Raw genomic sequence first — 24,614 nt, 5'->3', positions numbered from 1 at the left:
GCAAATGAGAATCTTGAGGTCAAAGGAACTGCCTGAAGAGCTCAGAGACAGAATTGTTGTAAGGCACAGATCTGGCCAAGGTTACAAAAAAATTTCTGCTGCACTTAAGGTTCCTAAGAGCACAGTGGCCTCCATAATCCTTAAATGGATGACGTTTGGGACGACCAGAACCCAGAGCTGGCCGTCCGGCCAAACTGAGCTATCGGGGGAGAAGAGCCTTGGTGAGAGAGGTAAAGAAGAACCCAAAGATCACTGTGGCAGACCTCCAGAGATGCAGTCGGGAGATGGGAGAAAGTTGTAGAAAGTCAACCATCACTACAGCCCTCTATCAGTCGGGGCTTTATGGCAGAGTGGCCCGAAGGAAGCCTCTCCTCAGTGCAAGACACAAAAAAACACCTGAAGGACCACAAGATGGTGAGAAATAAGATTCTCTGGTCTGATGAGACCAAGATAGAACTTTTTGGCCTTAATTCTAAGCAGTATGTGTGGAGAAAACCAGGCACTGCTCATCACCTGTCCAATACAGTCCCAACAGTGAAGCATGGTGGTGGCAGCATCATGCTGTGGGGGTGTTTTTCAGCTGCAGGGACAGGACGACTGGTTGCAATCGAAGGAAAGATGAATGCGGCCAAGTACAGGGATATCCTGGACGAAAACCTTCTCCAGAGTGTTCAGGACCTCAGACTGGGCCGAAGGTTTACCTTCCAACAAGACAATGACCCTAAGCACACAGCTAAAATAACGAAGGAGTGGCTTCACAACAACTCCGTGACTGTTCTTGAATGGCCCAGCCAGAGCCCTGACTTAAACCCAATTCAGCATCTCTGGAGAGACCTAAAAATGGCTGTCCACCAACGTTTACCATCCAACCTGACAGAACTGGAGAGGATCTGCAAGGAGGAATGGCAGAGGATCCCCAAATCCAGGTGTGAAAAACTTGTTGCATCTTTCCCAAAAAGACTCATGGCTGTATTAGATCAAAAGGGTGCTTCTACTAAATACTGAGCAAAGGGTCTGAATACTTAGGACCATGTGATATTTCAGTTTTTCTTTTTTAATAAATCTCCAAAAATGTCAATATGGGGTGCTGTGTGTACATTGAGGAAAAAAAAAGATGATTTTTGACAACTTAAATGATTTTAGCAAATGGCTGCAATATAACAAAGAGTGAAAAATTTAAGGGGGTCTGAATACTTTCCGTACCCACTGTATATGCAGTCTCATTTCAAACAGTTCACCTGGTTATCCAGTAGAGGGAAGCAGAGTTTCATGCGTAAAGTTATTAATTTATTCCATATCGTCTGGCATTCATTTTTGGGATCATGAAAACCAATATGTTACCTCATGACTACTTCCTAAAACAACTAAATAAATTATTTTAAAAACGTAGCTCTGTTAAATGAGGCTTAGACTCCAACAAGACTCCATGATGACACACATACAGGGAATGTCAGACTGAAAATTCAGATCAGTCTTGAAAATTAATGTTTAGTTTAAAAAGTCATTTACTAATCCTTATGTTATTTCAAACCTATATGACTTATTTCTTCCATGGAACACAAATGAAGAAAGCAGGATCCTCACTCACTTATGTGCTTAATGTTTTTGGATTTTTTTTTTTTTTATACAAAAACGTGGAATATGGAACACACAAAAAAGAGATATTAAGACATTCATGCTGCGCTTTTCCACAAAATGAACAGTGAGCAGTAAATGAAGAAAAAATACCAAACAATAATGGAAACGTCTTGACTTCTACACTATATTCCTAGTCTTATGAAATCAATAGCATTGTTTTCAAATCTCATTGAGATGGATGATTTCATATTTATAGACATAACTGGAGTGAGTCATAATGGTCAACTAACCGATTAGTCATCCAGTCCTTCAGCAACCAAGGTTGTTTTCTTGTTTATCTACATCTTTTTCTACTTTGAATTTTATACTTCAATTTAGCATACTCCAGTCCATTGGGTTTCTCTTCAATATTTTATGTTTTAATTTAGAATTAGTTTATAATTCTATTATAAACTGGGTTCATGTCAGGTTAAATGACAGCCAGGTGCTTTGTTGGTAAATGCATGTGAAAATGTGTGTAGTAAAAAAAATATATATATATTTTTTTTTTATATTACACACATGAACTAACTAATCCAAATGCAAAGATAAATAGTAATGTATTTGAATGGGATCTATTAAACTGGAATAGTTTAATCATAATATAAGTTGCATGTTTTTTTGTTTTTTTTTTCTGTGTGTGTGTGTGTGTGTGTTTAAGAAACCCAACTATATATATCTCCGTCACATGGTGTCTCCTTTACAGGCGTTGCTTCTTCATGTGATATTTTTCCCCATCTCTCCATTCCTGCTTGACCCAGTAACCCAAACAGAAACAAGAAACATGCTCTATCACTGCCCATGTCCTGATGCTGTTGATTAACCTACTTAAATTATTCCATCTCTCCGGTGTCTCGCCTGGACATGATACAGCAACTAATTGGAAACACTCTGCTTAGATACTTCTTAGAACTGTTCTATTTTAACTCGGCACCAGAAGGCATTTGAAATGAATTGCAAATGGAAGAAAAAGACATCTTACAAAGTGCAAAACAAGTTGTGTGAGATTCTAAACTTTTATGAAAGTTGCATGGTTTGCATTATGAGTCATTTAGACTAATATTTTCAATTTGCTCATATGCTGTTGTCATACATGATGATGTCAGCATAAAAATAAACACAGCGATGTTGGAAAGCACTCGCCACATGGTGTGGTTCCAGCCTGTTTAAGCGGCTCGTTGGTGTAAGCGAGCGTGTAATTGTGTGTTGACTTCTGTTACCTTTAGTTTTGCAGTCTATTCCTCGCCTGACTCACCCTCATACAGAGCGTCTGGCCTCATGTGAGCCCTCGGTCACATGTTTGCACCTCCCAGGTGTTGGGATTAGAGCAAAAAGAGCGGGACGGTTCGGGCTGTGGGCGGGAAGCGCTGGAGAGGATGAGAAGATGTAGGCATGGGTGAAAGAGTGCTGTTGTAAACAGACTTCTTTTGTTGCTCCTGTGATTCAGAGAGCTTCCTCCCAACAGCTGCCGGCCACTGCAGGCCCTGTGGTGTGTTTAGTGGGTTTGTTTGGCTTTAGATGTGAAGCTCTGTTACCCATTACCATGATTCCGTGAGTCACTTGTGAGACAGCACAGTCGCCCTTAAAGAAATGCCTTATTTGGCCTGGTCTGAGTGTATTTGAGTGAAAAGACGTGCAGAGGGGAAGTATAGTGTAGGACAAGATTGTTGACAGTTAACAAAAATTCAGACCATTTAACTGGCCATGTGAATATTTAGATTAATTGATTTTACATTTGAATTATTTGTTAACTTGTATTTCCATAGTATGTACCCAGCTAACAAAAATGTTCTAAAATGTTTTACTAACATTCCATTTGACCAATCTGTAAACACTGGGAATGTTACGTGTTCTCTGAACATTCTAAAACAAAGTTACTTTTAAAATGTTTTAGACAAACAGTCGACAAAAATGTTCCATGGATGATGCACAAATAACGTTTTGCACTAATGCTTTGGGAACGTTATTATAAACCAGGTAACTTTAAACAAACTTTAAATAATGTTAGTGAAAGAATTTTTTTTTATAACTTTGAGAACTGAAAATGTTTGCCGAGTAGCCTAATATTAGGGTTGCTGACAAATTGGAAAAAACAAAAAAGGTATTTGTATCTCAGACTTTTGACATTTATTTATTTATTGCAATTTCGAGTTTCTCACAATTGAATTTTTCTTAGAAAATTGAGTTTCTTACAATTCTGACATTCTCAGAATTCTTACTAATTCTTAAATGTAAACCCACAATTATTATTATTTTTTTAATTATTATTATTTTATTCCATGGTGGAATGGTCTTTTGTACTATTTTTTTATAATAACTTTCTTTTAAGTTCTAGATTTTAAGTTGAACTTTATATAAATATTGAGGATGTACCTTGCCAATTTAATAAGCCCGTTATTTATTTTATTTATTATTATTTATTTATATTATGGCTGATAATTGATAAGTTGCTGATATTGTAATTCAATTTTGTTTAATTTAAATAAATACAAGGTAGAACACTTAAAACCTAAAATCATTCATTTTAAATGCAACAAATTAATTTAAGCTTTAATGAGGGGAAATGAGCTTGTACAAATAAATATCCAACAATGGCAGATGCAATGTGGTGTGCCAAATCATTTTTAGGAATCTTTCAATAAATACTAGGTCATAAAACATTTCATGCCAACAACTCATCTGGACAGAGTAGAAATCTATGAGTTTTCAGTCATCTAGTTCTCATTTCATGTTTGCTCAGATTTGTTTTTTCTATCATTTCATTTACAGTGGTGTGAAAAAGTGTTGGCCCCCTTCCTGATTTTTAATTTCTTTGCATGTTTGTCACACTTTAATGTTTCAGATCATCAAACAAATTTAAATATTAATCAAAGATAGCATAAGTAAACACAACATGCAGTTTTTAAATGAAGGGGTTTTTTTTATGAAGGGAAAACAAAATCCAAAACCACATGACCCTGTGTGAAAAAGTGCTTGCCCACCAGGAATGGCCGGCCGACCAAAATTACCCCAAAAGCCCAACGACGATTCATCCAAGTGGTCACAAAAGACCCCACAACAACATGTAAAGAACTGCAGGCCTCACTTGCCTCAGTTAAGGTCAGACTCCACCATAAGAAAGAGACTGGGCAAAAATGGCCTGCATGGCAGAGTTCATGAAAACCACTGCTGAGCAAAAAGAACATAAAGGCTCGTCTCAGTTTTGCCAGAAAACATCTTGATGATCCCCAAGACTTTTGGGAAAATACTCTGTGGACTGATGAGACAAAAGTTTAACTTTTTGGAAGGTGTGTGTCCCATTACATCTGGCGTAAAAGTAACACAGCATTTCAGAAAAAGAACATCATACAACAGTAAAATATGGTGGTGGTGGTAGTGTGATGGTCTGGGGCTGTTTTGCTGCTTCAATGGAACATTGAATCATCAAAAAATCCTGAAGGACAATGTCCGGCCATCTGTTCGTGACCTCAAGCTGAAGCGAACTTGGGTTCTGCAGCAGGACAATGATCCAAAACACACCAGCAAATCCACCTCTGAATGGCTGAAGAAAAACAAAATGAAGACTTTGGAGTGGCCTAGTCAAAGTCCTGACCTGAATCCTATTGAGATGCTGTGGCATGACCTTAAAAAGCCGGTTCATGCTCGAATACCCTCCAATGTGGCTGAATTACAACAATTCTGCCAAGATGAGTGGGCCAAAATTCCTCCACAGCGCTGTAACAGACTCATTGCAAGTTATCGCAAACGCTTGATTGCAGTTGTTGCTGCTAAGGGTGGTCCAACCAGTTATTAGGTTTAGGGGGCAAGCACTTTTTCACACAGGGCCATGTGGGTTTGGATATTGTTTTCCCTTCATAATAAAAAACTTCATTCAAAAACTGCATGTTGTGTTTACTTGTGTTATCTTTGATTAATATTAAAATTTGCTTGATGATCTGAAACATTAAAGTGTGACAAACATGCAAAAAAAATAAAAAATCAGGAAGGGGGCCAACACTTTTTCACACCACTGTATGTTGAGAATATGTTAAATTGCTTCATTAAATCATTAATTTTGTGTGTAATGGTTGAAAGTGCCTCTGCTCTTAAGAAGCAGCTTACATTTGTAGAATGCTTCTGCAAATCAGCATCATGTCTTGAAGATTAGAGCCTTTTTCAGTTAGCATGTGCATGTCTGCAAGTATGTAGGTCAAGACTGAGCCGTGTAAGGCACTAAAGTTGTGCTGGGCCGTAGGAGGGGATCTGACAGGTTGTCGGCTGCAGGTAACTGGACAGAAGGAGACTAATGGATAATGGGGTTAATGTGCTTGTGGCACTACTGAACTTCTAGTATACTGTACGTGACTAACGCTGTCTAGTTCCAAGGGTAAAAGTGACCTCAGAGAGATTAAAATAGGTGTTTGAATTATGGGGAGCTAGAGGGGCCCTAGACCCCCTAGTTCCAGTTATAGCCCCTCTAGTAATCTTTAAAATGCAGGCTGATGGGGTGTCATTTAGAATTGTTACTACAGCAAGGAGGTCGACACCGCCATGATGCTGGACTATGATCAAAGGTTTTGTAGTTGACAGTGTTGGGGGTAACGCATTATATACTCAGAATAAGTATCTGAGTTACGTTTATATCTGAAACTACGTATCTGAGTTACTTTTTTAAATACATAATGCAAGTTGCCCTGTTTTCCCATTTATTCACTGACACCTCTCCAGTTCCTGTGCTGAGAAAAATTTGGAGTGAGGTGCAGATGCACTTCCTTTAGCCCGAGTCCTTTAATTTCACTTTTGGTGTTAAAGGACTTTTAAAGTTGACAAAAATATAACTTTTGGGTTTTTGGTTATTAAAAATAAATAAGCAAGCCCAGCTCAGGTGACAAAAAGTAACACAAAAGTAAAGTAATGCATTACTTTAAGTTGTGCATTTATTTACAAAGTGCATTTGTTTGATCAAAAATACAGTAAAAGCAGTAATATTGTGAAATATTTGCTTTTTACATATTTTAAAATGTCATTTATTCCTGTGATGCAAAGCTGAATTTTCAGCATCATTACTTCAGTGTCACATGATCTTTCAGAAATCATTTTAATATCCTGATTCAGCAAAATATTTAAAACTGTTCAAACTATTTAAAAACAAAACAATTTTCAGCCACATAAATATAATCGTCGGCCAAACTTTTATTTGCAATATTTAACACTACCGGTCAAATATTATAATTTTTTTATGTATTATTTTTATAGTCAAATGTTATAATATATTTAATGAATAATAAAAATAAAATAGACTGTTTTATAGGCATCACAACATTATAATGTAAAGAAAAATGGATATTCATTTTAAGACTTGCTAAAGATTACAGTAAACAGTATTATTGAATTATTACTATTTTTAAATAACTTTAACCGTTTGACGACAACAAAGGTAATCTAAATATAAAAACAGGATATGAACAATTAAATATCCAGAATGAAATAATCATTTAGCATTTTGGAACTCTTCTTAGAATGAGTTGTATGTGGATAATAATAAGGTTTCATATTTAATTCTATAAAATAATTGTGATCATAGAGCGATAAGTCAAGAGGATAGTGGTCTGGACTTCATAGAGCTCAAGTGCTGCTTTATTAATATGAAGTGTCCTTGTAAGTGGAATATTGATGCTGGAACTGTGAGTGCACAATGCTTTACACATTATGGATGTATTGATTTATGATTGTAGAATAATGCCTTTTTAATGAAGTGCTTTCATTAGAGCAGTTGGAACATATTTTGTTGCTTTTCACATTTAAACAATCATATACAAAGTAACACAATGTGCCTACAAACCTTATGGTCCTCGGCCTCACACTGAAGGCAGCTGTTCTATCCATGCACATTTTCCCCAGAACATATGTCAGTCATGTTCTCACATACGCAGATGCGTGCCTGCAAAACAAGCTCTCTCTCGTTCTCCATACCCGCTCTTTCCCTCGTACGCACAGAGTGTGGCAATACCCTGAGCGCTCGCATTGCATAACTCTGGGCTGACTCATTGCTCTAGTGGCCTAATTCATCCTTCGCATTTAATGGATGAGCAGAAATCTAGTCCTCACTTACACTTCTGCCCCACTTTCTTCGACTTTTTTAAAGTGTAGCCTCAATCACGCACATTGTTTACAATTCCGGCCTCTTTCCTTTCATTATTTCAGGGCTGAGACATTCTTTTATCCTTTGTTTTATGGGTGATAGAATGTTGGCCTTGCTTAGATAATGGAATGATCTGACGTTGGTGTGCATGACATAATAAAGAGCTGCTATTGAGGCTGGGCTTTTATTGGTGCTGATTATGTATTAAGCACAAATAGTGTAAAAGGACACTTATGCATTTGCAGTTTGTCAAGGTTAGGTGTGCATTGACAACTTCTTACACAATTTCATTTCTATACATTTATTGTATAGAATGCTTAAATCAACAGTTTTCTAATATGTAGCCCTATTCTTTTTAATTAATAGGACGTATATTAATAAGAAATTAGTTAAAAGTGGGTGCTTTTAATTATTGTGATGTTTTTATCTGCTGTTTGGACTCCTATTCTGACGGCACCCATTCACTGCAGAGGATCCATTGGTGAGCAAGTGATGTAATGCATGAAACAAGTCATCTCACAAGTCAAATAAAAAATAAGAAATTGAAAATTTTGGCTTGAGAGTTCAAATACTTTTATTCAAATACTTTTAACACTGTCTATAAAATTATGAAAGAGCACTACAGATGTCCTGGGCTTTTATCTGTCACGAATATTACAGCATCTTTTGTGGAATTCTGTGGGAGTTTATTTATTTTATTTTTCTGCAGGTCTATGTCTCTGCCAGTCACATGATCAAAACCCCTCCATTAGAGCAGACAGTCATGCTGTTAATACATATCAAGCAGTAAAGTACAGAGGGAAGGAATTTAGCTCTCGGTTGAGACTTCTTTGACTTATTGTTGCATGTAATCTGGAGCTGCACACAGTGGGTGATGTGTTGCTATGATAGGAATATTTCTCAATAGGGCATCCGTCAATATCATTTCATTCTTTGTTTGGGAAGATTTGGGTTTGATTAAAGTAACTGATTATAAAAGGGCGAATAATGACAGGAATTTGGCATGTAATGGGTGATTGTGCCACAGGTGCAGCGGAAGAGACTGATTTATAAAGAATCAAGAGAGTGAGAATGATCAACCAAAGTAATAAGACAAAGAGAGGGAGAAAGATGAACTAGATTTTTAAAATTTCTGAGGAAAATAAGTGGTGCTTGCATGTCTGCCATGATACTAGGGTGTCGTGTGTTACTACTGTCACTTCTGATGTGTGTATATGTATATGTATTTATATATATATATATAATGTATTTATGAATGCTTTTTTATTGAAATTTAATTTTAAAATTTTTTTAACATTATAATTTCTTTACTGTCACTGTTGATCAATTTGATGTTTTTGCTGAATGAAAGTATTAATTTCTTTAAAAAAAAAAAATCTTACTGACAAAACTTTTATACAGTACCGTTTCGTTTGGAAATCTCAAAGTGAATCTTTTCTTCTTTCTTTTCTTTTTTAAATTGTGATTTTTTTTTTTTGTGAATATATAACAATTTCTTTAATTTTTGTTTTATTTAAAAAATTGACAGAGTAGTTAAAATAGTGTAAAATAAGAAAGGAGAGATAAAGAGTGCATAAAGACAGTGAGTGAATGTTGAATGAGCTAAGGGCGAATAAGAGAGAACAAAACTGAGAGGGTCATACGCTTTAGGATTGAGGGAATGGGGTGTGGGCAGGGCTGGCTGACCTACATTCTGCTGCCCTTTCACTGATCTGCCTGTGTGAATCACACTGCCTCTTTTAAACTCTTACCAACACTTATTAGACACGCACACATACCCTAATTAGTACATCCTGTGATGCCATTACATATGATATACACCTGCTTACGCACGCAAATCATTGTGTTATAATGATTACTGTTCCACGTGACACACATACATGCTCAGACACTTCTTCCCTTGTTTGCGCTCTCTATTTTTTTGACCTACATCTTAGGCAGCTCAGTTACGTAATCAGAGTTATGTTGTTCTCTGGAATCCCAGCGCTCCTGCAGATGTTCAGAGACAAAACATCTTCTCTTCCCACTCCATTCCTCTCTCTGGCCTCTTTTCCTCCTTATTCTTCCTCTCCTCATTTAACTTTTCCTCCTTCCCTTCTCTGCTCGCCTTTTCTGTTCTAGTTTCCCTCCTTGTCCCTCCTCTGCTCTTTCGTTTATACATACACCGGCTTCATTAGTGCACATTGGCAATCTGGGATTCAAAATCTAATTTGAATGTTTTAGTAAACAGAAGAGTTAAAGCCATAAAATGAATAAGAAATATAATCTGCATTATTTCTAGGTCACCAATCAAATATGTGACCGTGTGAACCTTTGTACAAAAGGTTGTTCGGATAACATGGATCATCAGGTTTTGCACAAAAATGTGGCTATGCCAAATACTGAGCCGGTCTGATAAATCACGTCATTCAAATTGCATTATTATATGATTTGTGCATTTGTGTAAGAAATGTGCTTTATAAATAAATTTGGCCTTTAATTTAACGTTAATTTAGCCATTTAACATAAAATAATGATTAATGATGATGAATTCTTGTTTTCTTTCTATATTATTTGCATTACGTATTATCGTATATGCAAATAGTCTCTGTTTCCTATAGATAAGGTGTATGAATCATTAAAGGACTAGAAGACAAGCACTGCTGCAAATGGTTAAAGGTTTCTCAGCTACACTGCAGCACTTAAAAGTGTTTTTGGTATTCAGTATTGAATTGAATAGAATTGTTCAGGCTCTCAGATGTATGTAGTGTTCAGTTATTAATCCCAATGCAGCTTTCTGCTTACTCCTCTTTAAGCTCTCTGCAGGCTGGATGACGTATCTGCACCTCCACCCTCTCTCCTCCCCAACCCTCACTCTCTGAATTCCCCTTTTCTCATCCCTCTCCTCCCCTTTACACTGACCTACTTTTCCACTGACCTGCTTTCGTAAGGTTCTGCATACTCCGAACAAATAAAAAAAAAAATGAGGGAAATAGGGGGGAAAAAAGAGTGAAAAAAGACCACGAAGAGAACAAAGCACTGCAGCTCTTGCTAAAAGTCACCTTGCTTTTGTTCTTGCATTGGCTCTTGCTACCGTAGCAACCGGTAGTGCAGCACAGTTCTGTGCTTGCTTTCATGTGATGTCATCAACAACATGCACACAAATACATTAGACACCTTTTAATGAATGTACTCATAACAGATGATTCAGTGGTAGTTGCATTATTGTAGAACAGGTAGTACTTTTAGATGAAGGTTGTACAACAGGTTGTGTAAATGCCATGCATATTACATAATGCCGGACAGGGCAAGTGATATAACAAACTGGCAGTCTACCAGGAGCAATAAATTAATAAATGACAGGTAATCGTTAACGCTTGAAAATTAGTGTGTCAGAAAAGATCTAGTGGAGAATTAGCAAGAAAGTCAAGATGTAATTTCCTGGGACCGGGGGGTTGAAAAGATTGGATTATGACCTGCACTTCAGGCGATTCTTTTTATAATGTCAGTTGATATCAGAAAAGTTACATAACTTGTTTTCTGCTCTGGTCTATTTTATTTCTTTGAATTAGCGCCTGTACTTTCAGTATATTTTCACGACCAGTGAACAGTGTGACCGGCTACATCATGTTCCATTCCAATTATCTCACGTTCCTTTAAATTTGGTATAATTTGCAGCTGACTTTTTTATGACGTTGGTAATTTAATCCATCAATGCATATTTGGAGGAGAGAAAATGAAAGCATTTTTATGTGTACTTCTATTCGTTCACAGCCTGCCAGGTGTGTGTGTGTGTGTGTCTTTGGGCTGCGACACAAGTGCTGTGACTTGGCCAGTGTTACATCATATTGGATGACTCTTGCGCCCTGCAGGAGTACAGAGTGTCCCTATGCATTTACAGAGCTCTCAGTTCAATTAGTTTATGGTGCTAGAAGGAGAGAGGAAAAGTCAGAAGCTGGAACCATGAAGTCTGTTTGCTTTTCCGTTGGTCTGGTTTTAAATCTTGTGCAAGTGCAGGCTGGTATTGTTTATGGTAACACTTTATTGTGGGGTATAAACAACATTAGGCAACTTAAATTTAACATACAACATGTTTTATTTTTCTTTCCACTCTTTAGTGTCATTCTGAGCACCTCGACAGGTACGCCCACCTTTTTTAACAAACATCTTTTTTTTTTTTCTTAAAACTTCAGTAAATACCACACAATACACCAGGGTACAGAGGTGAAATAGATGAACAGGACATGAAAATACATACATACTGTATCGCATTGAGGTGAACAGACACAAGAAATATTAACCCGAAAAGAATAATAGCATTGGAGTATAAAATAAAATACAATATTAATAATTATTATTATAGAATGCCAAAATAAACTTGATACAAACTTAAAATACTCAAAAGAGAGAATTTGTCTGTACAGTTTTTACATAATGGCCAGTGCCAGGCACCTGTTTGGGAACAATAAACACAGATTGTATAAAATCTGATGAAAAAAATTCAGTGCAGAAGCAGCTTTCAGCTGTGGTAAATTCTACAAAGACAACTAGTGGGACTGGGTTTGTGTCTAGGTTACACGTAGTTGTGTGCTGCAGCATTTTACTGTGTGTTAACTTTTATACGCAACAGTTAATGGGTATCATGATGCAATGGGCTACACACACCAAAGGAGAAACTCTCCAGTTCTGCGTAACCTCAACCGTTTCTTCTCATGAGGTAGCATGTGAGGCATCTCTGAAACCTGACCACAGAGGACACGACCATCTTGAGATGGCAATGATATATCTTACACTTTGTACAGTCCACATATTAATTCGGCCTCGGGAGAGACCGCCTTGACGTTTCTGAAAAGGTTTTACTCTAATTTGGCTAAATGTCAGGTAGACTTTTTCAAAAAAAGGATTGGTCACAGTGACCTTTGAAGAGGGTCGATCCATCAGGCTCCTTTACAGTGATACAATATAGTAACGTGATGTACAAAAGGTGATTTTTCACTGGTTAACCTTGACCTATGAATGACCGAAACACTATGAAGAGAACATTCTCTTGAATGGTGTGATACAGGGACATAAATACGATGATTTAAAAAATATAATGGAAGCATCAGATATGAACATTAGGAAAGGACTATACAGGAATTCAAACAGTAAGAAGTAGACAGTGTCTTTCTCCCACTTTTCTACTCTTTAAGATTGACATGTCATTTTTTTCATAAAATATATTGAAATATGATATGTTTAGTCATGTCACAGTATTACAATAGTCCAAGTGCTTCAATAATGCTAAAGTCCAAAGGCAGAGGAGAGAGACAGGCAATAAACCAGTTAAAGCTGTTCCTCCTGAAATCAGTAAAGAGAAAAGGACTTGTGCCTTTAACTCCATCAACTTGTGGCAAAAACTACTTGGGTTCAGAGACTACCCATCAATTTAGCTACGAAACATGGTAGAGATATGTAAATATTCAAAGGTGAAGTCAAAGGTTGCTATACAGAGTTTTGTTGGTTTGTTTCGAAAGAGGAAAAAGATCATTTGAAAGGGCTCGATTTCCTCTTCGCAACTTCTTTGAGTTACAGTTAAGTGCTTATGAAAGAGAGTGAGAGAACAGAGCTGCATTAAAAGGTCACAGAATCGCTCTTGATAAGAAAACAGACCAAGAACACGAGTTACTTTCTTGTTTTTGTTGTTGTTACGTATAAGCAATAGACTCTCATGCAATTAATTGGTACCATTTTCATTTTTCTTTCTATGGATGGTAAAGGTGACATTTATCAAGACCTGTCTTAACTCTTTAAAAGCAGTTTCAGTCAGGTTTCTTGTTTCTGCTACCTCGTCCTCCTGAGCTCCTCTTCCCGCTTTCCTTCCATACCTCTTCCTTCTCTCTGGAAGGAAACTGTTGTGTGCAAAGTTCATCTGCTGTCTCACTCTCCCCTTCCTTGCTTCCAGAGCTGCTGCCTTGCTGCTGGTTAACCTGCGCTAGCGCCAGGTACGGGTGCTGAGGCAGAGCGGAATCAGGTGACATAGCAGCTATTGTAGCCGGGACGTCTTGGTAGCCACCGTTAGATAGTCCTCTATACTTGAGCCTTAGCTTGTGTGGCAGAGCAGTGCCTTTCATCTCACCTTGGTTGTCTCCATACTGGTAAGCATCACTGGCGACCATGGTGGGTGAGGATGCTGACTGGTGGATGGCATGATATCCACCGGTATCAGAGGAAGAGGATGAGGGAGATTCATCGTCAGTGGAGGCTTCCTTATCTGAGCTGCGTGGGTCTCCGTCGCTAGAGGAGGTGTCCTTGCTTGAGGAGGAGCGCTCTTGGTAGAAGCCATCTGCTTTTGGGTAACCTTCATACGTTAGCACTGGTGGCTCCTCGTTCAGAGTGCTGAGGTAGGGATTGGACCGCGGGTATATGTGGGCTTTTCCAGCCTCGTTGAGCAAATCTGGGGCAAAGGAATTTGGAGTGCCCTCTTGAACCTGACTTCTGCATTGTCCTTGGACAGTCAGGTCTTGATGCTGTATGACAAACCGCCTGCTCTCCCCGGCATCTGCCTTGCCGTTAGTGAATTCATAGCTTGGTGAATCCAAAGACCTCCTGGCCAGCTGCTGTGCCACCTCTGAAAGAGTCTCTAAACCATCAGGTCTTATTGGTAGACTGCACCCTGTTTGAGTAAAATGAGTGATTTTCCCATTCTGTTGTGTTTGGGATGCCACCTGCTGCTCCATTTCCTCCGCTCTTTGGCTCTCAACAGGGTAGGAACTGCTTCCGGAACGAAAGAGGATGACGCTTCTTTGGGCTGTGGCGGAAGGAGGAGCTGGGTTATTGACACTTTCTTGCAGTTCCATTTCTTGCACTTGGTGATTCTCCAGTTGCCCAAGACTTTGATGGCCATTGAACATGCCATTAAGAACACTTGCCTCAAGCCTATTAATGTCCATTCCAGAGCTCTCGTGTTTGATGTCAAAGTTTATAGGTTCAGGACTGTCCCGTGAAGATCCATCAGACATGTCAGACAGTGATCCACGGGAGGAGTACTTGGTTAATGCTGTGTGGCGTTCACTCCTGGTTGGCTGCTCAGCCTCTGAGGAATCAGAGTTCATCATGACCTGAGAAGCACTGGAGTATCCACTGCTTGAGTAATACGGATTTCCAGAAGTTGCTCCAGTACCATTAGCTTCATTAGCCGCTGCCTCGGTAGCACTGCTGATCTCCTGGGTCTTCTCCATGTAAGAGGCAGAGCTTATGAGGCCAAATCTTAGTTTCAATTGCAGGAGTTCTGTCTTCAGCCGCACATTCTCCTCATTCAGTGCCATTACCCTGTTCTCCAACACCATATCATTGAGCCGGCGCTTCTCCCTTGACCTTTTGGCAGCCTCGTTATTCTTGCGTCGTTTTTCCCAGTAGGATGCATCTTTCTTTTCATCTGAGATGAACTCCCGCTTTCGCCGACAAGTCATGTTGGGTTTTGGTTTTATTAGTCGGCCTTGACGAGGAGAGCTGGTGATTTGAGGTGATGGTAAACTCTCACTGTAGGTTGAGAATGTTTCTAATGTTTCCAAACTGGAACCGTCGTTTTGGGTAGGGAGATTCAAGCTTTCCATTGTGATCCTGTTAAGGCCAGTTTGTATAACTGGCACTCAGTGGACATTGAAAACGAATGATTTAATACTGAAGAGTATTTGTTTCTGATTAAATCTTCAAAAACAGTATGTTCAATGACGTATGAGGTTATGTTTTTTCCTCCAAAGAGGAACCGTACGTATTTCTTGATTGATGCCTTTTTTCCCACTCTAACCAGTCTTCAAACCTTTCAAGTGTCCAGACTGGTCAAAAAGATAAGAAAAAGATGAAAGGCAACAAAAACAACCGTCATTGGATTGGTGTGCTACAAGTTTAGTTTAGTAGAGAGAGTCTTCTTTTTTAGTTGTCGTTTAGCTTGTTTTCAGTTCTTTCCAAGTTTAATTTGTTGACTTGGCAAAGCTCCTTGTTCTTGATGGGTGAGGTGGCAGCGCAGGCTGGGATTGCTGTTGAAGAATAAACTTTCTTTTTCCAAGCACCTCGAAAGATGTTGATCGTTCCTCAGATCCGTCCCAGCTCAATGTTTTATCTCAGTCTTTGATGAACAGATCTGTAAAGACAATGAAACAGGATGTGTTTACTTAAAATGTGCCTACAAGAATGAATGAAACAAATGTGTCATAGAGTTAAAGGTAACAAGAAGTAACACAGCAGGATAAAGTTATTATAAATGGTGTATTTTTTCCAAAGTTGCACTGGTGACATTGTCTTTTTTTAAACTCTGTTGTAGGTTTATGTATGTAGTTAAGAGGTACATTCAGTCCCTTATATTAGAACAAGCATTTAACTTTAATTTGAGGGTTTTGTGAAGACCTTTCCTTTCAATTTGCATTCAAACATTACAGCTTTGATGATAAATACCATGGATGAATGTCAGATGATGCAATAGCAAAATGTATTCTCTGTATTCATTCGGAAACATCCCAGTGTTCCATTTCCAATCTTGGCAGCAACTGAAATGTTCTGCTTCTCCTCTGTCCTACAAGCTCTAAAGAAATGTAGGTCAGTAGAGTAGTGTAGAACAGCGAGTAGGAGATCACGCCGTGCTGCAGTAGGACACATATTGTGTAAGATACTGCACTGTCACATAATCAGAGACACCTGACTGACTGCCAGGACTCCAGGCAAAGGAAGCACCACAGAAGAGAACTAAAGGTGTGGAATAACTGGAATAACCCTTTCTCTTTTTATTATTTGTGATCTAAACATAATTTATTGACAATGTAACTAAGAGCATTTGGTTTACTAAAAATAAGGAGTATGTAATGTACACAACTCAGTTTTTAACTGACTTCTTATTAGGACTTTGTCTTTGACTTGTTAGCTCATCTGATTTTGCAGCTTATCGTGAGAATCTGAATTCGTGTTACATAATCACACACAGCTATTGCACCATCGCTAAAACACAACCTCAACACCAGGCATTCTCATAGTTCAACACTAAAAAGAGGAAGAGGAACAAAAATGTACAACACAAACAGCCCGTTGTTCTCAAAAGCAAACATAGAACTTTGCATACGCCTGTTTTGTTTAAGCCCGATTGAATTATCCCTTATCTTCAACCACATGAGTGAGTATTACTTTGTATTACATTTGTGCGTAACTTTGTCCATTGTGGTTAGGCTCACAGCACTGTGGGGACAGAGCATCCTGAAAACATGGAAGCACAAAGTATTTGGTCCATGCATGACCATTTTTCTGTAGGAACGTAAAAGAGAGCACGGGGCAGGGCAGTGGACGTTGCGCGTGTCCCACTGACCTAGAAACCGGCTGCTCCATAAACACGGTGCGTGCGCGCACTGGGTCCAACGCTGTGCTGTAAAATAGGTCAGTGGGGCGGCAACGGTGTGTGCGTGCATGGGTGTGTCTGTGATAGAGTGCGTCTGAGCAAGTGGGGAGGAATTATAGTGCCTACCAAAAATAGTGTGCTTGGGTGAGAGAGGAGTTAAGGATTCCAATTGGGGAGCGAGACAGGAATTTACCAGCACTGCAGAGGTACGAAAAAAGAGTGAATACGTCAGCATCAGAATATTAGATTAAACTGGGCTATGAATCACTCCAGTGATGCACTGATATGCATCAAATGCACTAGCATTTTCCTGAAACGCAATGAGAAAGGGAGGAAGATTTCAAAATTAGGGATTCTGCTCTTACGCCACAAGGATTGTCCGATGTGGTCCAGCTTTTGTAATATCACTCATCAGCTATAAAACAGAGAATGAGGTACTGCGCAGTTCAGACTGCAGGTTGTGGCTTGTTGCCAGTTTGTCATCACAGTCAAGGATCATTTTAGGACACGCTGAGCTAAATTCAAACACCTAAGTTACTATAAATATAGTGTCTATAAACCTTTATTTAATGGTAGATTAGTGACTTAGGATAGGAATGATTTTCAAAGAATAGGGAGGAAGACATGACCGTCCACATGCACATTTGTGTTATTGGTTCCCCCAGCTTGTTTACGTTTCCTCTTCCACAATTCAGAAAAAAAAGAGCTTGAGGTCCAGTCAAACACACAGTTATGCACCGTTCTACGTAGATAGTGTTTACATCTGGAAGCCTCCCTGCATGTGTTCTCCCAGTCACATGTAGGCAAAACTGTTACGCCTCCAGTCTTCCTTCCAACCTAAAGGCCAAGTAGGCCAGTAAGACTGTGAGATAGTGTGTTGGCTAGACTCTTAATTACAGGGGTTAATGCTGAAATCACAATAACTGTCTATGAAAATTGAGTCCAGGCCAACTTGTCAGAGACTAGGACGCTCTTCAGATTGTATGACCACTTGTGTGCATATCACTTGGGTTTTTTTTCTGAAACAAAAACGTTCTTATTTGGTTTTCAGACTGATGCTTAGTATTGCCAGAAGTTTGGGAGCAATGTGAGGCAGTTTCAGATTCCTGGCATTGCTGAACGGGGAGTGGTGGAATTGTTAAGGGGCAAAGTGTACTCGGTTTGGGAGTTGGTCAGCTTTTTATGAGCCGAGCATGCAATGGGTATTGCATCACAATTAGTTATGATTAATTATTAAACATTAGTCTTCTAGTCTTTGCATGTGACTAAACCTCTCTCTTTCCCAACCAAAAGTTTTACGTCGCTTCACATTGCACAATAACCTACGAGTCACTGTGATTATTAGGCTAACGTTACTGTGATTATTAAACATTCGCGCATCTGAGGAAGGTCTGTCTCTGAACAACCCCTCGCGTGGCATCGGAACGCATTATCCTATCGGGATATCCTATTTTACAACCAAACGCTGACTTGCAACTAACTTATTGAAATGCAAGGGAATCGTGGCACCGCAATGCACACACATTAACTGACCTCACAGCCACTCTTGCGTTTGGATTTCGTAATGATCACCACCTCCCCCACGCCACGACCGTCTCGCCTTGACATTGAATGTGAATTTGTATGCAATGCACAATACGACATAATCTGTTGGTACCTTACAGTTCACGATATGCCAAAATAAACAAAGAAAAAAATCATTGAAAACCAATGAATTCGTCAGTCAGCGAAGCATTTGAGAGGCACGAGTCCGTTTCCATGTGAACAATAACATGCCCTGACCACGTTGCAAGGTAAGAGCCTAGCCTACAACTGCTTAGCCTGCTACAAGCTCTGTAAAACACAATACATACAGCACGTATTATGAAATATTACGTGAAAATCCGACTGCATTTGTACTCACCGAAGTGAAATAGCACAGTCCTTTCGTTAAACGGAAGAATCCTCTTTTATTCTTCAATAAATCGCTCCTCTATATGCGGTTTCTCGTCCCGATTATGCTCTTTCCTCCTTTTACAACTTCAGTCTGGGCTGGAAATGTCCCGCGTGGGTCGTGATCCACTCACCGGCTTTGTGTCGATTAATGTGACTCCCTGAATGTGCTGCTATTCGCCGTCTATCTCTCCCTCCCTCTTCGTCCTTGTGTTATGTCGGAGGCTTTGCTCCAGTTTTTCTCTCTTACGTCTCTTACGCACACGTAACTTACAAACACACTTTCTCCTCTCGTCGTCCTCGGATGTGTGTTAGTAGGTCAGCGGTTGCATAACACGGAGCTTTGGGTGCCTAGTCACGTTTTTGTTCATCAAGCCTCCTCTCCTGCCGAAATGACCTAAGAGGTAACGGAGGGGATCAAAAAAAGCTCTTCTCCCGTTCACCGTAACGACACTCACCCTATACACCGATCACATACACGGCAGCAGCGGTGTGACTGTGTGGTGCTCCAACAAGCCTCTGTTTAATCAACACTTCAGCTTCTCTGGAGGAAGGAGGGGGTTACGAGACTGCTAAACTGTTGCGTAAATATTCATAAAAGATACTTTGGCTCAAAGAAGTCTCAGTTGATTACAATCTATCTCACCTTCTATTCTGAAAAGTTTAAGTAGCTACATTTCTTGAAATCTTTTTTGTTTGTTTTTTCTTTTAAACATTATATCAGTAAAATAATGTATAAGTGCTATTAAATTAAGTGCATTAATCCATCTCAAACGGAATGTTGTGCTTTTTTAAGAAAATACAGGGTTGATGGTTTTAATTAATGATATTACTACTAATAATAAATTATTGGCAAATAAAAATTCTGATCTTGAAGATAAGTATTATAGTAGTGTAATTAGTATATTATAGCACTTATTATTTACACTGGGGTACAAATTAGCAGTTACTTTAATGTAAGTACAATGTAACGATATGCACATTTTAAGTACATAGTAAAGACATTTAATGTAGCATAACATTTAATTAAAATAAACACTAATATAATTTAGCTGCCTATTATTTAGTTTATAGTTTTGCATAGTGATTTTCAGTTGCAAAAGCTTGTTGTTGAAGAAGGTACATACCCTGTCTCTTTCAAAACATGATACAGGCCAAGGATACAGTCCCAGAACAGGAAGCCAAGTTCAAGTTACATTCTGAACATTTTATTCTTGTATGCATTGCAGCATTTACTCATATTTCAGTTATGTGTATGTGTCTATGTCATTATTACACAACATCAATTGGTAGGTTCTTCCTGTTTTACTCTAAGTTCCTTGACCTAAATCATGTTACAGGTGACAGTACAGTTCCCAGAAGTGCTAATTATACATAAACAAACAAGTAACATCATCTCTCCAAGAACAACTGTAGGGTTTTTCAACCGGTTGCTCAGTTTGAACCCAGTTACAGAAATCACACGCATCTTTGTAAATGCACTTGAGTGAAGTGAAAGTGAAGTCAGGTCCTTTCATGGGAATGTTTGTTCAAAGAAAATACATTTACATTTAAATGGAAGTAGGTCATACAATTATTTTCCTCACAAATTTGCATGTGAACCTCAGTGAGCTTTAAAGGAATGATTCACCCAAAAATGAAAATTTGCCGTCCAAGATATAGATGAGTTTGTTTCTTCATGGAAATTTAGCAGTATATCACTTGCTCATCAGTGGATCCTCTGCAGTGAATGGGTGCCGTCAGAATGAGAGTCCAAACAGCAGATAAAAACTCCACAAGTAATCCACACCACTCCAGTCCATCAATAAACATCATGTAAAGTGAAAAGCAGCGTGTTTGTGAGAAACAAATCCATCATTAAGCCTTTTTAACTTTAAACCATTGTTCCTGGCTAAAATATGAGTCCTCTATCTATAATATTGCTTTCTCCAGTCATCTCGTCTGAATCGGGAGATAAATATGCACAGTTCAAGCACTGTTTACAAGCAAAAACAGTCCAAAACTGTTCAAGTATGAGAATGGACTTTTTCACGGTTTAAGGTTAAAAATGTCTTGAAAGATGAAACAAGCTCATAAAAAAACATTTTCAGATTGAATAAAGAAAGTCTTCTACATTTTAGATGGCCCGAGGGTGAAATTTTAAATTTTTGGGGAACTTTACCTTTAAGAACCTTTTGACACAGTACGTGTATTTTTACCCGTGGCAAAAATAATTTCAAGCCAGCTGCAACAATCTTTATAACATGTAACCTTTTGCCCTGTCTTAAACCACTGTAGAATATGCAATTCTAGTGAAGTGCTAGGATCAAGAGGGTCACGGTAAGAGACATGTCAGTTGCAGGCCTCCGTCGGCAGCCCGCGTGCTCCCCCTTCATCTGTCGCGGTGCTGACGGACTCTACGCAGACTGGGGGTGTTGGCCTTGAACTTGCCTTTCCCTCCCCCTCCGCATTCTCCCCCATTCACTCACAGCTGCGTCTGCTACAGTTCCCTAGGCAACCGTTATGCTGCCTGCCTAGCAACTGGTTTTCCTTCCCCCTCCCTCCTTGCAGATAGAGAGGGGTTGATGAGGGGTGCTGGAAGAGACAAAGAACCCAATGTGTGTTTATCTTATGTGGATCATGGAACAGGAAGCAGCATAGGCATCCTCTGTGGGGCTGTATTGTCTGAGCAATCACACTCGCCGGTCCACTAGTAGATCTGAGATCCAAAGGGAGCAGATGTTAGTAGTTATGAGTGGGGGCAATATTTTGAAATCCTGCCACGTCTTCATTCATAAAACCAGAATGCCTAATAAACATTACACCTCAGTGTTTACAAATCAAGACCAGCTTTATATTGTAGAAGTGCATATTTTTTATTGGTATGTTTGTATAGTTAAAGTACAGGAAAAAAACATGTTGTATTACATCATAGTCAACAGCCAACCAATAAATATATAAATAAAGCATGGTAGTACCCCCACCCGGTGATATTTCAAACATGAGACATGGTAAGTGTTTTAAAGGAATAGTTAACCCAAAAGGGTAAAATGGAGAACGTTTACTCACACTCAGGTGGTCCAAGATGTAGAGGAGTTTTTCTTCATCAGAGCAGATTTGGAGAAATTTAGCATTACATCACTTGCTGACCAATGAATCCTTCGTAGTGAATGGGTGCCGTCAGAATGAGAGTCCAGACAGCTCATAAAAACATCACAATAATCCACAAGTAATCCACACAACTTTTTTTTAAGCATTAAGACATTTTTAACTTAAATGTTAAAAGTTGTCTTGTCTGAATCAGGGGAGAAATATGCACAGATCAAGCACCATTTAAAAACAAAAACAGTTCAAAACAAATGTTTCTATGGATTTTGTTGTGAGTGTCACGGTCTGGTGGTTGTGGAGGAAAAACGGCGTCCAACAAAAGTACAAACAAAAGAGTAGTATTTAATAAACAGCTTCAACACACGCATGACACTTAGTAAACTCAAGATCCGACAAACATAAAAGGCAGAACTGAGGACTTATAAAGGTAGAGGAACAAACGAGGAAACAAGATGATTAAATCAAACACAGGTGATGGGGATCATTAATTAACAGAACTAGGACAGGAACTAAAACAGGAAGAACCAAATAAGGTAGAAACAGAACAAAACCAAAACTGACACGTTACAGTATCTCCCCCTCCCGGAAGGTGCGTCCCGCACCGTAACAGTAACATCGGGGAGGGGGGGCCGGGGGCCCTGGAGGCTGGAGCAGACCAGGACAGGGAGGAGACAAGGGAAGCCTCCAGGGCGGATCTGGAGACTCGGGAGACCATGGCGGATCTGGAGACTCGGGAGACCATGGCGGGACAGGAGACTCGGGAGGCCTTGGCGGGACTGGAGACTCGGGAGGCCATGGCGGATCAGGAGACTCGGCATGCCATGGCGGATCAGGAGACTCGGCATGCCATGGCGGATCAGAAGACTCGGCATGCCATGGCGGATCAGGAGACACGGGAGGCCATGGCGGATCAGGAGACTTGGCATGCCATGGCAGATCAGGAGACTCGGGAAGCCAAGGCGGAACTGGAGATTCGGGAAGCCATGGCTGCTCAGGGAGCTTGGACGGCCTTGGCCGTATTAATTTTAGGGGAGCCCAAAGGGAATCATGAGGCCATGAGGATTGAGCCATAGTGGCCCTGACCAATGTCCCTAGCAAGGCCACTATGGCTACCAGGATTACAGGTATATAGCCCCTCCCCAAAATTTCTTTGGGAATGTTCCCCACAAGGGGCCATACTGGAGCTGCGGGCTCCGTGGGACGCTCAGGAGGGGCGGACACTAGGAGGCGCTCTGGAGGAACGGGCTCTAGGGGGCGCTCTGGAGGAGCGGGCTCTAGGGGAAGCTCTGGAGGTGCGGATTCCTGAGGGCACTCTTGCAGCGCGGACACCTGAGGGCGCTCTTACAGCGCAGACACCTGAAGGCGCTCTTGCAGCGCGGTGCTGGGCGGAACCAGCGGAGACGAAGGAGAGCTGGGCGGGACCAGCGGGATTTCAGGACGGCTGGGCGGGACCAGCGGGACTACAGGTGGGCTGGACGGGACCAGCGGGAACTCAGGTGGGCTGGACCAGCGGGAACTCAGGTGGGCTGGACGGGACCAGCGGGAACTCTGGACGGCTGTTACGCGGGGCCGGCACTGGAGGGCACTTGCGAGGAGCAGGCACTGGAGTGCACCTGCGATGAGCAGGCACTGGAGAGCACTTGCGAGGAGCAGGCACTGGAGAGAGCACGGGAGCCGAGAAATCCAGGGGAAGAGCCTCATCCAGTAGCCCCCTGTTCAGTGTCGGAGGGACCCTCTTAAACGTGGGTGGCGGAACTATCGGGTTGGGCAGACGGGAGGAGCCGTTGGTGAGGTATGTGGAGGATCCCGGCGAGGAATGAGCTGGGGAGACGCAGTGCGTTCCTGCTGGAGCGGAATGACGAGTTTGGAGAATCTCCTCGACTTCTTCGTCGAGTCCATTGAGGAAGAAGATTAAATTAATGAGCTCGATTAAGGAAACATCACCTTTTGGAAGATCGCAGCGTATAACCTCGTCATTCAACCCCAGCAGGAAACGTGCACCCAGAGCTGCGTCGTGCCAGCTCACCCGGTTGGCAAGCTCGAGAAATACCTCCACATATCGCGCCAACCTCAGGCCGCCCTGCCGCAACCTGCACAGCGCGACTTCAGCCGGAGTCATGATTTCCGTGGTCTCCGGCGTTTGTCTGGCTTTCTGTAGCGGTCGGATCTTCTGTCACGGTCTGGTGGTTGTGGAGGAAAAACGGCATCCAACAAAAGTATAAACAAAAGAGTAGTATTTAATAAACAGCTTCAACACACGCATGACACTTAGTAAACTCAAGATCCGACAGACATAAAGGCAGAACTGAGGACTTATAAAGGTAGAGGAACAAACGAGGAAACAAGATGATTAAATCAAACACAGGTGATGGGGATCATTAATTAACAGAACTAGGACAGGAACTAAAACAGGAAGAACCAAATAAGGTAGAAACAGAACAAAACCAAAACTGACACGTTACAGTGAGAGGACATCAGTGGGTTGGACTTTTTCACTGGAGGAAGCATTATTATTGA

General features: G+C 40.4%; 1 protein-coding gene across 1 annotated transcript; it reads right to left on the bottom strand.

The window, feature by feature from the left end:
* Positions 1–11,791: 11,791 nt before the first annotated feature.
* Positions 11,792–19,535, bottom strand: LOC306879363 (uncharacterized protein). Its single transcript, XM_079432228.1, has 2 exons — positions 18,982–19,535; positions 11,792–15,839 (listed from the first exon to the last, which is right to left on the bottom strand). The coding sequence occupies exon 2, from the start codon at positions 15,310–15,312 to the stop codon at positions 13,519–13,521; it is 1,794 nt and encodes a 597-aa protein (XP_079288354.1). The 5' UTR covers positions 15,313–15,839; positions 18,982–19,535; the 3' UTR covers positions 11,792–13,518.
* Positions 19,536–24,614: the final 5,079 nt, after the last annotated feature.

This window comes from Barbus barbus (assembly GCF_936440315.1).
Source record: "Barbus barbus genome assembly, chromosome: 13".
Classification (NCBI taxonomy): Eukaryota; Metazoa; Chordata; class Actinopteri; order Cypriniformes; family Cyprinidae; genus Barbus; species Barbus barbus.
This window is presented reverse-complemented; position numbering and strand designations above follow the sequence as displayed.

Coding starts and splice junctions, on each gene's coding strand:
- LOC306879363 (XM_079432228.1), bottom strand. CDS start 15,312: ATGGAAAGCTTGAATCTCCCTACCCAAAACGACGGTTCCAGTTTGGAA.